This window comes from Lissotriton helveticus, chromosome 7 (genome assembly GCF_964261635.1).
Source record: "Lissotriton helveticus chromosome 7, aLisHel1.1, whole genome shotgun sequence".
NCBI classification, from domain to species: domain Eukaryota; kingdom Metazoa; phylum Chordata; class Amphibia; order Caudata; family Salamandridae; genus Lissotriton; species Lissotriton helveticus.
In genome coordinates, this window is record NC_136068.1 from 1437201887 (window position 1) to 1437215593 (window position 13707).

At 46.9% G+C, this 13707-nt stretch overlaps 1 protein-coding gene across 3 annotated transcripts in view; it reads right to left on the minus strand.

The window, feature by feature from the left end:
* The window catches only part of LOC144767458 (zinc finger protein 786-like), a 357248-nt gene that overhangs the window by 238418 nt on the left and 105123 nt on the right, over nt 1-13707 (minus strand). For all 3 annotated transcript variants that reach the window (XM_078650884.1, XM_078650882.1, XM_078650883.1), the window contains exon 3: nt 12028-12141. In XM_078650884.1, the coding sequence (XP_078507010.1) occupies nt 12028-12141 (114 nt within the window). The remainder of the gene's footprint in view (nt 1-12027; nt 12142-13707) is intronic.

Here is a 13707-nt window from a genome sequence, read left to right on the forward strand (position 1 = left end):
CACCACCCCACCTTCCTTAGGGCTCCTTGACTGTTCAACCACAGCTACCGCTGAGACTTAGGTGTAGAAGGGATACTTGGCCAAACTGAGTGGGATGCGTAGTACGTCATGCCCTGGGACAACAGGAGTAAAATATTTCAACCACCACGGTTGAACGCAGAAGCCCCTGCGTGCGCCCTGGCCCCCTGAAAGGAGTTCTGACAGCCGCCCTGCAAGTAATTTATACGTGAAAGTTATCAAGTGTCTCCATAAGAGCGTCTCAGTTAGGAGGGCAAAACTCCTGCTGAGCAAAGTTAGTGATTCTTGATTGGAAATCATGGAAGATACAAGGGTTGATAAGCTAAGCATCAAAACTACCTTGAACCAGAGTAGAAAACGAGCCAGACATAGGATCATCAGAGCTAGAGAAAGCAAATAATGAAATGTAACTGCAGAAAAATTGGAAAAAAATAAAGAACAAAATGACTTCAAAGTGGGCAATGAATGAAATGCATTCATGTCACGACATAGCCTCCATGACTTCGTCCCACCCCCCCTGACTGGCACTGATATCAGGAGGTAGTGGAGTCAAGATATATGGGAGCTCCGCCAAAAGAGTGTTTGGGATACCATTCCAGCCTGGAAGGCAGCATCTCGAGACCTCCCCCACATGCCAGGTAAATTCCCCCAATTCAAAATGACAAAATACACTAATCGAGGATTCTGTACTATCAACCTCCTCCTCTCCTTCACATCCCATCCGACATACCATGACACCACTCCCAACTATCACATGATTATTTACTCAAGTTTAGAATTGTTCTTATAATGTTTAGTGATGTGTTTTAAAATACGCGATTGTTTTTGTTGTCGCTATGACCTGAATACAGATACATTGCAGAACTGTGACCTTTTTACAATGCACACATAGAAACCCCTTCAGCAAATGTACAGATATGTTATGTTATGTTATAGAAAGATTTATACCACGCACTAATACTCTGGAGTGTCCTGGCGCGTAGGTGAACAGTGGCATGCGTGTACAGAAATATTAAATCAGCTGTTTAAACAGGAAAGTTTTGAGAAGGTTTTTAAAGATAGGAAACTCCTGGGTGTGCTGGAGGTCAGCTGGAACAGCATTACACAGCTTTGCTGCTTTAACCGCTAAAGACTGACCCCCCAGCCGCGACCGGCGGAACCTAGGGACCACCAGCCGACGTTGGAGAGCGGAACGTAAAGGTCGCCTGGGCAAATAGAACGCGTTCTAATGTAGATAGGGCCGGAACCGTGGAGTGCCTTATGAGTCATGGTCAGTGCTTTGAAACGAACTCGCTGGGCCGCGGGAAGCCAATGAAGGTCCCTAAGCTGCTGCCGGACACTGGAACTCCTTGGGATGTTGAATAGGAGTCTAGCTGCTGCATTTAGTATAACCTGAAGTTTTCCTAGGATATCTTTCCAGTAATAATTCTTAAATATACGACTGTACTCTTTGTTCTCAAATATGCTGTCACTCACAATATCAATAAAGAAATATTCTAAATAAAAAGACACAGCCTCCTAATATATGGTCCAGGGAGGAAATGACATCACAGTAAAAAAGGTGAGAGCCATCTTGGACTTAGAACTTCAGACAACAAACACTGAGAAGATGACAATCTTGTTTAGGAGAATGGCACATTTCACAAGGGGAAAAGTAGAACACCTTTCTTGACATCTATCCTACCTTCCATACAACAGCACGCAACCTGCCATCGTCCCAGGCTGGTGAGCTACACAATCCATGGAATAGCTCTCAGAGGCACAAGAGAGTATGCCACACCCTCTTAGGAGCGTGAGAAGCAGAGACACACTGCCTCTTCTATAAACATAGAAACCTTTAAAAACACTGTTGCCTCTGGTGAGTCTTCTTTTCGGTTTAAAATGACATGCAGACAGTTTGAAGCCTTCAATCTTAACTAGGTAGATTATAGACAATTCAGAAGAAAACGGTAAAGAGGCTTAGATATGTTTGTATCTTAGTATGAAACAACTAAAGAGAGATCGAAGGGCACATTTACTTATGGCCTGTACAAGCAGTGAAAGAGAGGGTTTAAATAACTCATAGATATATATACACGGTAGAGAAAATAAGCATATTTCAACCACTTGTTCAAGAACAAGGGGAAAATGACAAAAGAACTGTCAGAGTGCGGCTTAAGAATGAAATGATAAAGTAATTTTTCACAGTTAAACTGGTAAATACTTAGACCTGTTTAAACAGTGGGGCAAAATTATTGAGGCCTATTAGAAAACTGTGTAGTATGTGAAGAGTACGACAGTAGTACTACTCATAATACAAAATTCTATTTACTAATATACAGATTGAGACCTTGGCCTTCGCCACATCTATATTTTCTATGTCGAGGTTTCTGTCATGTGTGGAGATTTTGACACATGTGTGAATACATTTTCAATGTCAGTGTGGGAGGGATAAGGGGAAGTGGCTGGAAAATTACGAACAATGACACCTAAATGGGAGGGGTTTAAGAATGGTAAGTAGGGGTTTAGGGAGGGACATGTAAATACAAGCACACACCCACAAAACAGTAAGCTCATTGCAATTAAAAAACTATACTTATAAAGTTTTCAAAGTCACTATGCCAAAACGGTACAAACCAGTAGTACATTTACTCCAGCTCAGTCTTGGAGTAAATCCAGCACGACACATGGCCACTCATAGGTACTGCAACATACTCTCATAGAACACAAAATGGAGGCAGACACTTAAGATCACACTCTCTTAAATAATGGTGAGTAAATAAAATAATTTCAAATATACATCACAAAAGGAGGAAGGAGCACACTGCCTGACATAACAGCACACAATTAGCCCAGATGCACAGTGGTAAATGCAGTGCATGGCAACTCTCACTTCAGTTAACAGACTTTACTAATCACCATTGCTGATGCAGCCAGTGTGGTGTATCTCTAGACACATGTTTCAGCATTGTTGTCCTTCTTCATCAGAGAGTTTGTGGAAAGGAGCGACCGCTCGGTCCCCCCGAACGTATGGATGGGTGCCCGAACCTCCCGGGAAACCATTTTGGGCGGGGTGGGCGTAGCCCGGCTGGTATGCCCAAAACGGCGTAGCCAGGGCGCGCCTTCCCCCGCCCGAGAGGGGTTGTCCTAGACACCTCGATGGAAGACCACGCCCAGTAGGCGTATCGGGGACGGGTACACGCCCTCCCGCAGAAGGATAAAGGAGCGGGAATCCAGAAGATCGTCCTCTTGTTCCTCGGATCGGAAGGCTGCACCCACTCGTTGCTCGTGAGCCCTCGACGGAACAAGCAGCAATTTTGAATGTGGTAATCTTGTTTTTCTCTTTCAGTTTCGAGGGCCCACAGATTTCAGGACCTCGTGGATCGATCAAGGGCGGAAGACTCGAAACCATGCCTAGCAAGACAGCAGGAAAGGGTTCCGAGACAGAGAGGATGTTACGCCTGTTGTCGAATCGGATGGCTTGTATGGACCGAAAGCTCGGACAAGTTCAATCGCTCGGGAGAGGTCTAGCGGAGGTAAAGAAGCAATTGGCCGCATTGAACGACCCAGGTCAGCCAAAAAAGGTTATAGGCCCGGCTTTGCCGGGAGTAGTCCCCGGGGGAAGAGGGAAGCGGGTCAAGGAAAGGGCGGTTTCGGGGGGGGTCCCAGTTCCAGAGGTACCTCTCATCGCCCCCCTCGTACCGGTCGATAACCCGGTTCAGACCCCTGATGTAGGCCAGCCTATCCCGGTGGTGATCACCTCTGTCGAGGACGATGAAATACCCCCAGAATTGGCCGCACAGTTGACGGCATGGCTCAAAACAAAGGTGGGGGGCACAGCGACCCCGGGAGATCCGGCTGAAGAAGCCAGAGGGTTAATGAAGCAGTTGCGGCAATCGAGAGATGTCGCGAAGGCGAGTGTTCCTCTTGTTCCCCCACAGGTGGCGCCGGGAGTACCAGCAGCTGGTCAAGAAAAGACGGCGGCAACAACAGCCGATCCGGGTAAGCTCGCATTGCCGATGGTGGGGGAGGGCTCGATACCCTCAAGGCGGGAAAAGGTTGCACAGCACATTCCCTTGGCCACGAAAGAGTTAATATGGGGAGACAAGTATGTCAACATGTTTTCATTGTTAACGGACCATCGTGAGATGGAGTATGCTAAAACGCAGAAAGATTTGTGGCACCCTAGTGTCTGGCGCGCCAAGATGGCCGAGTTTAGGGTGGAAGAGACAGTGACGAACTGGGTTAAGGCCTTCTCTATATTTACCGCAGTTATGGGGGAACGTAAACCTGAGGTTATGACTGAGTTGGTTTGCTATCAGAATCGCATCATGGATTTTTATTCAATGTATGAGGGGGAAGAATGGAAAGGCTATGACATGAAGTTCCGTAAAGCAAAAGAATATGATGCTTCTTTGTCTTGGGATTGTTTGGACTTGGTGTCATGGCACAAGCAACTCCTGCCAGGGGCGACAGGTACATCCTCGCCAGGCGGGAGCGGGTCCGGAGTGGTCCGCCAAAAGCCCGGGGTGCCCTTTCGAGCAGGCACAGGTGGGGGCTATCAGCCTAGAGTTGGCGGGAATGGCGGAAAAGGAGGGGTCTGTTGGGGCTTCAATCGAGGCAATTGTAACAGACCACAGGGGACATGCAAGTTTAAGCATGTGTGTGCCGGCTGTGGGAATTCCTCACACCCGGAAAGTGCATGTAGATCAAAAAATGGTGAGACGGGAGGAAAAGGTGGACCTAAGCAGGAGTGAGGTAGACCTTTGTAACCGATTGCCTACACCCGTTGATCTCATGGTTATGATTCCGTGGTTAAACAAATACCCTGATCATGTATCCGCTGGGGTGTTGAGGAAGGGATTCTTACATGGCTTCCACATCCCGGCGGGGGAGGTTCGGGGGAACTCCTTTTGTAGAAACCAGTTATCGGTACGGCACAACCCAGGCGTGGCAGAAAAGAGAATAGCTAAAGAGGTCAGTTTAGGACGAGTGGCTGGCCCCTTTTCCTGCCCGCCGGTGGCCGAGTTCATCTGTTCCCCGTTAGGGGTTGTCCCGAAGAAAGATCCGGGGGAGTTTAGACTCATACATAACCTTTCTGCTCCTAGGGGTTCCTCAGTGAATGATGCCATTGACCCAGAAGTTTGTTCGGTACGATACGCATCGTTCGACGATGCCGTGGCCATATTGAACCACCTAGGCCCTGGGGCGCTGATGGCGAAATGTGATATCGAATCAGCATTCCGGTTGCTTCCGGTGCACCCGCAGGATCAGCGCCTGCTAGGTTTTGCATTTCAGGGAAGTTATTACATGGATAAATGTATGCCCATGGGTTGTTCCATTTCGTGTGCATATTTTGAGATGTTTAGCTGTTTTTTGGAATGGGCATTTACCGAGGCTACAGGGCATAGACATGTTATGCATTATCTGGATGTCTTTCTGTTTTTGGGGGCAGCCGGGGATACGAATTGCGCGCAGGCGCTGTATGATTTCTGCATCCTCATGAATGAATTTGGTGTCCTATTGGCACCAGGTAAGACGGTCGGACCATCTACTTCACTGGAGTTTCTGGGAATTGAGCTCGATTCTGTGGAGGGGTGTTTCCGACTACCAGTAGACAAAGTGATCAAGTTCCAGGCTTCCTTGATGCAATGCCTTGGGGGGGAGAAAGTGACCCTGCACCAGTTACAACAAACAGTGGGTCAGCTTAATTTTGCCTTGAGGGTGATTCCCATGGCCCGCCCGTTTTCGCGCTCTATCGCGCAAGCTATGGGTGGTCTCAAAGAGGCTCATCACCGTACGAGACTGTCTGGAGAGGTTCGCCAGGATATGCGTATTTGGTTGGCATTTCTGGCGGACTTCAACGGTCGAGTCGTCTGGAGCTCCCCGCCAGAGTCTTCGGAGGAATTAGGTCTATGGACCGACTCGGCAGGGAGCGTGGGTTTTGGCGCCATCTTAGGTGATCGATGGTCAGCACAAACATGGCCAACATGGTGGCACTCCAACGGTCTCACAGGTAACATTGGGTTCCTGGAGTTATTCCTATCTGGGTTGCTCTGATGACATGGGCTGACGACTTCAGGGGCCGCTCAGTGGTGTTTTGGTCCGACAATATGACGGTTGTTGATTGCATTAACCAACAGGCAGCACGCTGCAAAATGATCTTGAGATTGTTGAAAGAGATTGTGCTGCTTTGCATGAGACTGAATGTACTGTTCAGGGCAAAACATGTGCCAGGTGTACTGAATCATGCGGCTGATGCACTCTCTCGTTCACATATGCAGGCATTCAGGGGTTATCTGCCCACAGCAGACCCAGAGGCAGCACCATTCCCAGAAGCAATGTGGTTAATCGGTGCCTCGGATTACAAGACCTCGTGGCAGCGAGTCTAGCCCCCAGGACAAGGAAAGCATACGAAGGAGCGTTTCGTTCCTATTGCACATATTTGGGTCCTGCAGGGAGTCGGAATTGGGGTCAGGAGGAATCCGTCCTGGGGTACCTGGTAGCACTACACAGGGAGGGCCGATCAGTGGCAACGGCCGGTAGGCATAGGGCGGCCATTTCCTTCATGGCCCAGGTACACGGCATAAAAGACCCTACAGGTTCTTTTTTGGTGAAGAAAGCCCTTCGCGGCTGGCAGCGCCTTGAGGGTTGCAAGAAAGATACGAGGCACCCGATTGGCTTAGACAGACTGTCTCTGCTTTTAGCAAAGCTGGATGAGACGTGTTCCTCCCATTACGAAACAGTTCTGTTCCGGGCAGCGTTCACATTGGCATTCCATGGGGCCATGAGGGTGAGCGAGCTTGTCGCAAAGAACAAGAGAGATATGGAGGGAGGTTTGTGCAGGGATCACATCCAGATAAGGGGTGATTCGATGGTAATCATGATAGCCAGGTCCAAGACTGACCAGGGGGCTATGGGAGATAGTGTGGTCGTACAGCGCAAGCGTGGGTCCCCCGTCTGCCCATTGAAATGTGTGGAAGACTATTTGGCGCTAAGAGCGGCCGCTTGGGGGGGGGGCTTGCTACGACACAAGGATGGCACCCCACTGACGAGATTTCAGTTTCAGAGGGTGCTGGCACTGGGAATCGCTGATGCGGGCATGAACCCGTGCGATTTTGGGCCCCACTCCTTTAGGATAGGGGCTGCTACTGAGGCTACAGCCAGGGGTCAGAGTGCTGAGGAAGTGAAACAATTGGGCCGTTGGTCCTCGAATTGCTTCAAGAGGTATGTGCGCTTGCACATGTTGTAAGTGATCAATTGACATGCACTCACGTTTTCTGTCTTTTGTTTACTTTGCAGTTTCGCGAGCCTGCCATGCAGGGCGGAATTGGAGGTCGACCTTGCATCAAGAGACCAGCGGTCAGAGATCACCGACTGGAGAGAGGATGGCATGGGTCGTGGGCCACTCATACGTGAGGCGCGCCGGTGACGTATTCAAGGAAGGTGACGCGATTCACGCACCTGGGGAATACGGGTTCAGAGTGGCTTTCCATGGGAAAGGTGGGCTCGTTTTTGACAAATTTGAGTCATTTTTCGAGGGACTTTTAGGGCGGCATAGGTCACCGCCATCTGTAGTCATAGTACACCTGGGAGGCAACGATTTGGTGACACTGGGTAGACGAGTGTTACTTGAACGAATCTTGTCGGCTGTTAGCTGGTTGGCTAAAAGAGTCCCGGGGTGCACGATGGCCTGGTCCCACATGATTCCTAGAAGGAGGTGGCAGGGGGGCCTTTTGGTGTCAGCTCTGAACCATTCAGTTAAACGGGTCAATAATAAGATTGGTAGATTGTTCCGTTCTGCACAGTTGCATGTCATTCCACATGGGTGTATCCGGGGTGACCATATGTATCTGAACGATGGGGTTCACCTGTCCAGGGAGGGGAATGATTTACTCATAGGAGACTTTGTTGCATGGCTAAGAGGTTTGAGGAAGCATGACCTATAGGAGGAGTTGGGGGGGACCGGATAGTCGGTCAACTATCCGGTCTGTGGCGGTAAGGTCATGATCGGTGAGCAGTAATTTAAAGGTCCCTAGAGTGGGGCGCCACCCACAATGGATGGGAGCGCCCGGGGGAAGACGGCCATTGGCCCCTTCCATGGGGAGGCGGCACCCACTAAGGATGGGGCGCCTAGGGGGAGATGGCCATGGGCCCCTCCCAGGGGGGGAGGCGGTTATATGCCCCTCCTTACTAATTTCCCGGGGGCCGGATATCCGCGACGGCGGATAGAGAGTGTGGGGTTGGGGGGGAGAGTCCACGCTGTCCTTCCTACAGAGACCTCATACGGGAACTCGGACGACCCTTAAGATGGCGTCGAGTAGAAAGGGGGCCCCCACCACGACAAGGGAAGTTACAGTTGGCAATGAGGGTAGAGCCCTCTGCGCATGCGCCGCTCACACAGTGAGGGCGGGAGTTTGGTAGTAGGGATCTGACACCGGTTAAGATCTTGCCGTTGGCCCTTAATGCTAGGATGTACAATTTGAATTAGAGTGTATGCATTTTCAGGATGTTAGCCAAAAGTACATGACTGCATCGAAATGTAATAAATGACAAATTGTACATAAATGCATAATGATGAAACTTTTATTTAATGTTTTAAATTTTGTTTCATATTTTAATAAATACGGCCGGGAGGGTGACTCCCTCCCGTCTTCCAAAAGTTCAACTATTGTCCGACTTCCCATCCTTGGGGATATGTGTTGGGAGGGGGTGGCGAGCATCCCGGCCATATGGAAAGGGGCGACCGCTCGGTCCCCCCGAACGTATGGATGGGTGCCCGAACCTCCCGGGAAACCATTTTGGGCGGGGTGGGCGTAGCCCGGCTGGTATGCCCAAAGCGGCGTAGCCGGGGCGCGCCTTCCCCCGCCCGAGAGGGGTTGTCCTAGACACCTCGATGGAAGACCACGCCCAGTAGGCGTATCGGGGACGGGTACACGCCCTCCCGCAGAAGGATAAAGGAGCGGGAATCCAGAAGATCGTCCTCTTGTTCCTCGGATCGGAAGGCTGCACCCACTCGTTGCTCGTGAGCCCTCGACGGAACAAGCAGCAATTTTGACCCACCCACCAGCCCCTGATAGCAAAAGTTTGGGAGGAAAATAAAGTTTTTTCTGAGTGGTGAAAGTATAGGCCTTTTTTCCCTGGTAGAGTGAATGAAGGAACTTTGAGAATAAAGATTTGGTTTGCATTGAAGAAATTTCTTCTTGCAGGAAAGATCAGTGATAACAGTAAGATGATGTGAAATTTTTTCTTTTTAGTAGGTAAACAACTGTCGTATTTATTTGTCGGGCGGTAAGGTCATGATCGGTGAGCAGTAATTTAAAGGTCCCTAGAGTGGGGCGCCACCCACAATGGATGGGAGCGCCCGGGGGAAGACGGCCATTGGCCCCTTCCATGGGGAGGCGGCACCCACTAAGGATGGGGCGCCTAGGGGGAGATGGCCATGGGCCCCTCCCAGGGGGGGAGGCGGTTATATGCCCCTCCTTACTAATTTCCCGGGGGCCGGATATCCGCGACGGCGGATAGAGAGTGTGGGGTTGGGGGGGGAGAGTCCACACTGTCCTTCCTACAGAGACCTCATACGGGAACTCGGACGACCCTTAAGATGGCGTCGAGTAGAAAGGGGGCCCCCACCACGACAAGGGAAGTTACAGTTGGCAATGAGGGTAGAGCCCTCTGCGCATGCGCCGCTCACACAGTGAGGGCGGGAGTTTGGTAGTAGGGATCTGACACCGGTTAAGACCTTGCCGTTGGCCCTTAATGCTAGGATGTACAATTTGAATTAGAGTGTATGCATTTTCAGGATGTTAGCCAAAAGTACATGACTGCATCGAAATGTAATAAACGACAAATTGTACATAAATGCATAATGATGAAACTTTTATTTAATGTTTTAAATTTTGTTTCATATTTTAATAAATACGGCCGGGAGGGTGACTCCCTCCCGTCTTCCAAAAGTTCAACTATTGTCCGACTTCCCATCCTTGGGGATATGTGTTGGGAGGGGGTGGCGGGCATCCCGGCCATATGGTGCTGGCAATATTGCTCACAGTCTTCTCAGGTTTAGTACCACTTCTAAAGCACAGGTGAATCCTAGAGCTCCAATCCAATAACTCAGCAAGGAGTCAATCACAAAAAGAGGAGGGAGCACAGTGCCTTGCATACCAGCACACAATTAGCCCAGATGCAATATGCATAATAACAATCACTTCAGTTGAATGTCTTTAGTATTGACCATTGTTGACCTGAAGAAATAATTATATGGCTATAAAATGTAATACAAAACTTAATTTAAATGTAAAATTAAACATTGAAACATATAACTTTTAGTACATTTTAATATAGATTAAAAAAATTTATACAGTAGGTGGAACAAAAAAAAAATTGTTATACAATGATTAAATGACCCTGGGCATAGTTTGTGTAGTAGCCTACGCGTAGCTACGCGAAGTGCACTTCGCGCTAAGCATGCTACGCGTAGCTAAGCGAACTGCGTAGTGAGGTAGGGAAAAGCTGTTCACACTGATTGCAGAGTGCCAGATGCTTGTCCGCACTGTGCAATCATTGCAAACGGCATCTTGCACAGTTCAAGTGGTCGTTTTCTGCCGCTCGAGTAGATTTGTACTCGAGCGGCAGCTTTCTCAACAAGGACTGGTAGTTTCTTATTGCGAGCGGTCGCGAGCATACGCGACCAATTGCAATGAGAAACCTGACCTCCCCACGTTGAGAATCTCGCCGGGCGGTTTCTTTTCCACACTCGCAATTGGCAACTTGATGTTGCTGATCGTGAACGAGGAAAAAATCTCGCCGGGATGTTGATTTTGCTCGCTCGCCAACTTGACGTTGAGGACCACGAGCAAGCACAAAATGGCAGCAACGCGATGCGTTTTTGCACTGTGCTACGTGCAATTCGCGAAGCGCATAGTAGGTCAAACTACGCACGCTCTGTAGCGTAGCGTAGTCCTACGCCCAGGGTTATTAAATATAAATCTAACATTATATTAATATATTTATTATACCTTTAAGGTGTAAGCTTTTATTTGATAAGTTCTAGGTTTAAAATAAATATTTAGAATGATTTTTTATGAATGTTTTATATTTAAAATATTTTACATATTTTTCAAAAATGTAATACTTTTTAAATATTCCCTATAGTACAGAACACTGCACCGGTGGTGGGAGGCCATGCAAATCTGCACCTGCGAGTAAGTCTGCACTTGGAAACGGTGAACAGTAAAAAAAGTGTACAGATACTACTAGGTGCAGCAGTAGATTTACAAAAACGTTGCTTTTCACATGAAATTCTACCTTTGTGACTAAGTCCCTCTGTCTTCAGCACAGTCTTAAATTTCATTACACGATCACATACTCGTGTATGCACAGGGCCATTTTTAATTTGAGGTATAATGTATGGTCTTGCACATGTTGGGGAGATTTTCAGAGTATATGGGCCCAGTTGTCCATTTCTGCCACAAGTATCTAATCACCTACACATCACATAACGTTGTGGGAGCATTAATGTATGTATATATTAATGAATCTCTGCAATCTACTCTTTGTGACTCATTTTGTCGACCAGGGGGTGTGTGCACTACTAATGCACACAAAACATCTGAAGGACAGCTGTGCAGCTTTTAATCACCCTGCAACTTTTTCATGATAGAAGCTTGCATAACACCACCTGGAGTATACCTGTTAAGAATATTAAGCATGCGTACTTTTTGGGAGAATGAGAGAGAGAGAGGAGAGGAAGTGGGATAAGGAGAAGGAGAGAGAGAGAGAGAGAGAGAGAGTGTGTGTGTGTGTGTGTGTGTGTGTGTAGGTGTGTGCGCGTGTGTGTGTGTGTGTGTGTGTGTGTGTATTATTGTTTAGAAAAACATATGCATGAAACATGTGTAGTGATACCAATGTGGTAATAGAAAAACTTGTGTCTACATTGAGGAACTTCTGGAGGAATTAAGCTGACAAATAACTTTTTTAATCTAATATGGAGCATTTCGGAGTTCTTCAAACATCTTCACATGGATATACCTCTGTGGATTTTCAGAGCCTGTTTACTTTGCTGGCGAGGCTGTTGATAGGTGGTGAACAGATCATTAGTCTTTTTAATTCGAAACACTATCTCTGGATTAATAATTGCATACCCTGTAAGAAAGACAATGAGAGTACTGGTTAAAGAAAGCACAAATATGCAGAGGTAAACATTTAATTTTTAAATAATGAACAGCTATATTGTGAATTTCCAAATGCTGTACTTGTAGAAAGTAAAATGCCTCTTAATTTAGTTATATTGGAGATCAAAGCTCCAACGCCTTTCCATTCAGACTGCTAACAAGAGTGCTAGTTGTGTTACTGGTTTTAAAAGATGAACACCTGGCCACCAGGACGCGGAAAACATCTACCTGCTCGTTTCAGTGAAATAGATACCAGAAAGTCACAAATGAAATCTGAGTTGCTGGACTTAAAATAACCAGCTCTTTGTTAAGTCTTTTCTTGGGGCCTCAGGGCAGTCAGAGGGAACTGGGAAATGCAACAGTTATAGTTATTCACTAATGGTCTACTAGGGCCACAACTTCGTTGCATTAAAACTGAATGACCAAGTAGTTACATTTAGCACATAACTCTCTTATGGTAGTGGAGTGAAGCAACCAAGCTTAATCCAGGTAGAGGTGTATGGTTAGACACTCCGAATAATGACATCTATAACACCTAGTAACATGAAACTCCGGCAGTCCTTTTTTTGCAAAAGAAAGTGACTTAATTGTTGATACGTAAAATGTTTCACAACATAAACTACGAATACAAACACACAACAGCCGAGCACCATCTGGACCTGAGCTCGAACTGCAGCCCCGGATTCCCAAGGCCAAAACTGTTTCCTATCCCTATGCAGTTGGTGCTAAGTTTCTATTTAACATTAAACTCCATAGCTAATATTATCTAATGCAGAGTATTTGTATAACTATTGTTTTTTTTTTAATAAGCATTCAGATTTATTTATTTCAAAGTCGATCAAAGACTTCAGCTAATGAATGGTTATTGGGTTTTTAATATACAGTGGCTGTGGACCACTATATCTAAATGCATGTGCTCGGTAATGCAGTTGTGCTCTTCCCATAACCATAAAAATATGCCGAAAGCATACCATCCTACAAATAAAGTGCCCACCCTTTTCAAGGTTTTTCATAAAGCATCTCCTCATTGTTGGGCTCAACAATCAAGTGGACTGGCACCTGTTGAACTAATACACCTTTTGTAAGAATGCGTGATTAATTGTTGCCTTCTGTGCTGGGCTTTGGACCAAGAGAACACAATAATAAGCCTAGTTCAGAAATAAAACCGGGCAAACAGGGAAGACAACCTAATCCTTTTTAGGGACAATATTGCCTCAAATTGATTTTCATTCCTAAATGTAGGAACAACATGATGCCCCATCCCTATAGCTGGTGAAGATCAATTACCTTCCCAGAATAAAAACTCACTATCCTTATTTACAATATTGTAAATGAGGATTAAACAGGTTTTAATGTGCCTAAAGTACACTATTGTAGGTAGAATTACATCTTACTTCAGGTTTTTAAACCTTAATGAACCGCTTTTATTAGTTATTATCTAGAAATCTGTGAAAAGTGGGACATTAGCATAGAGGGAATTGTTTCACTTATATTTGTGTTTAGTTCTAATACATCATAGCGACATCATCTCAACAGT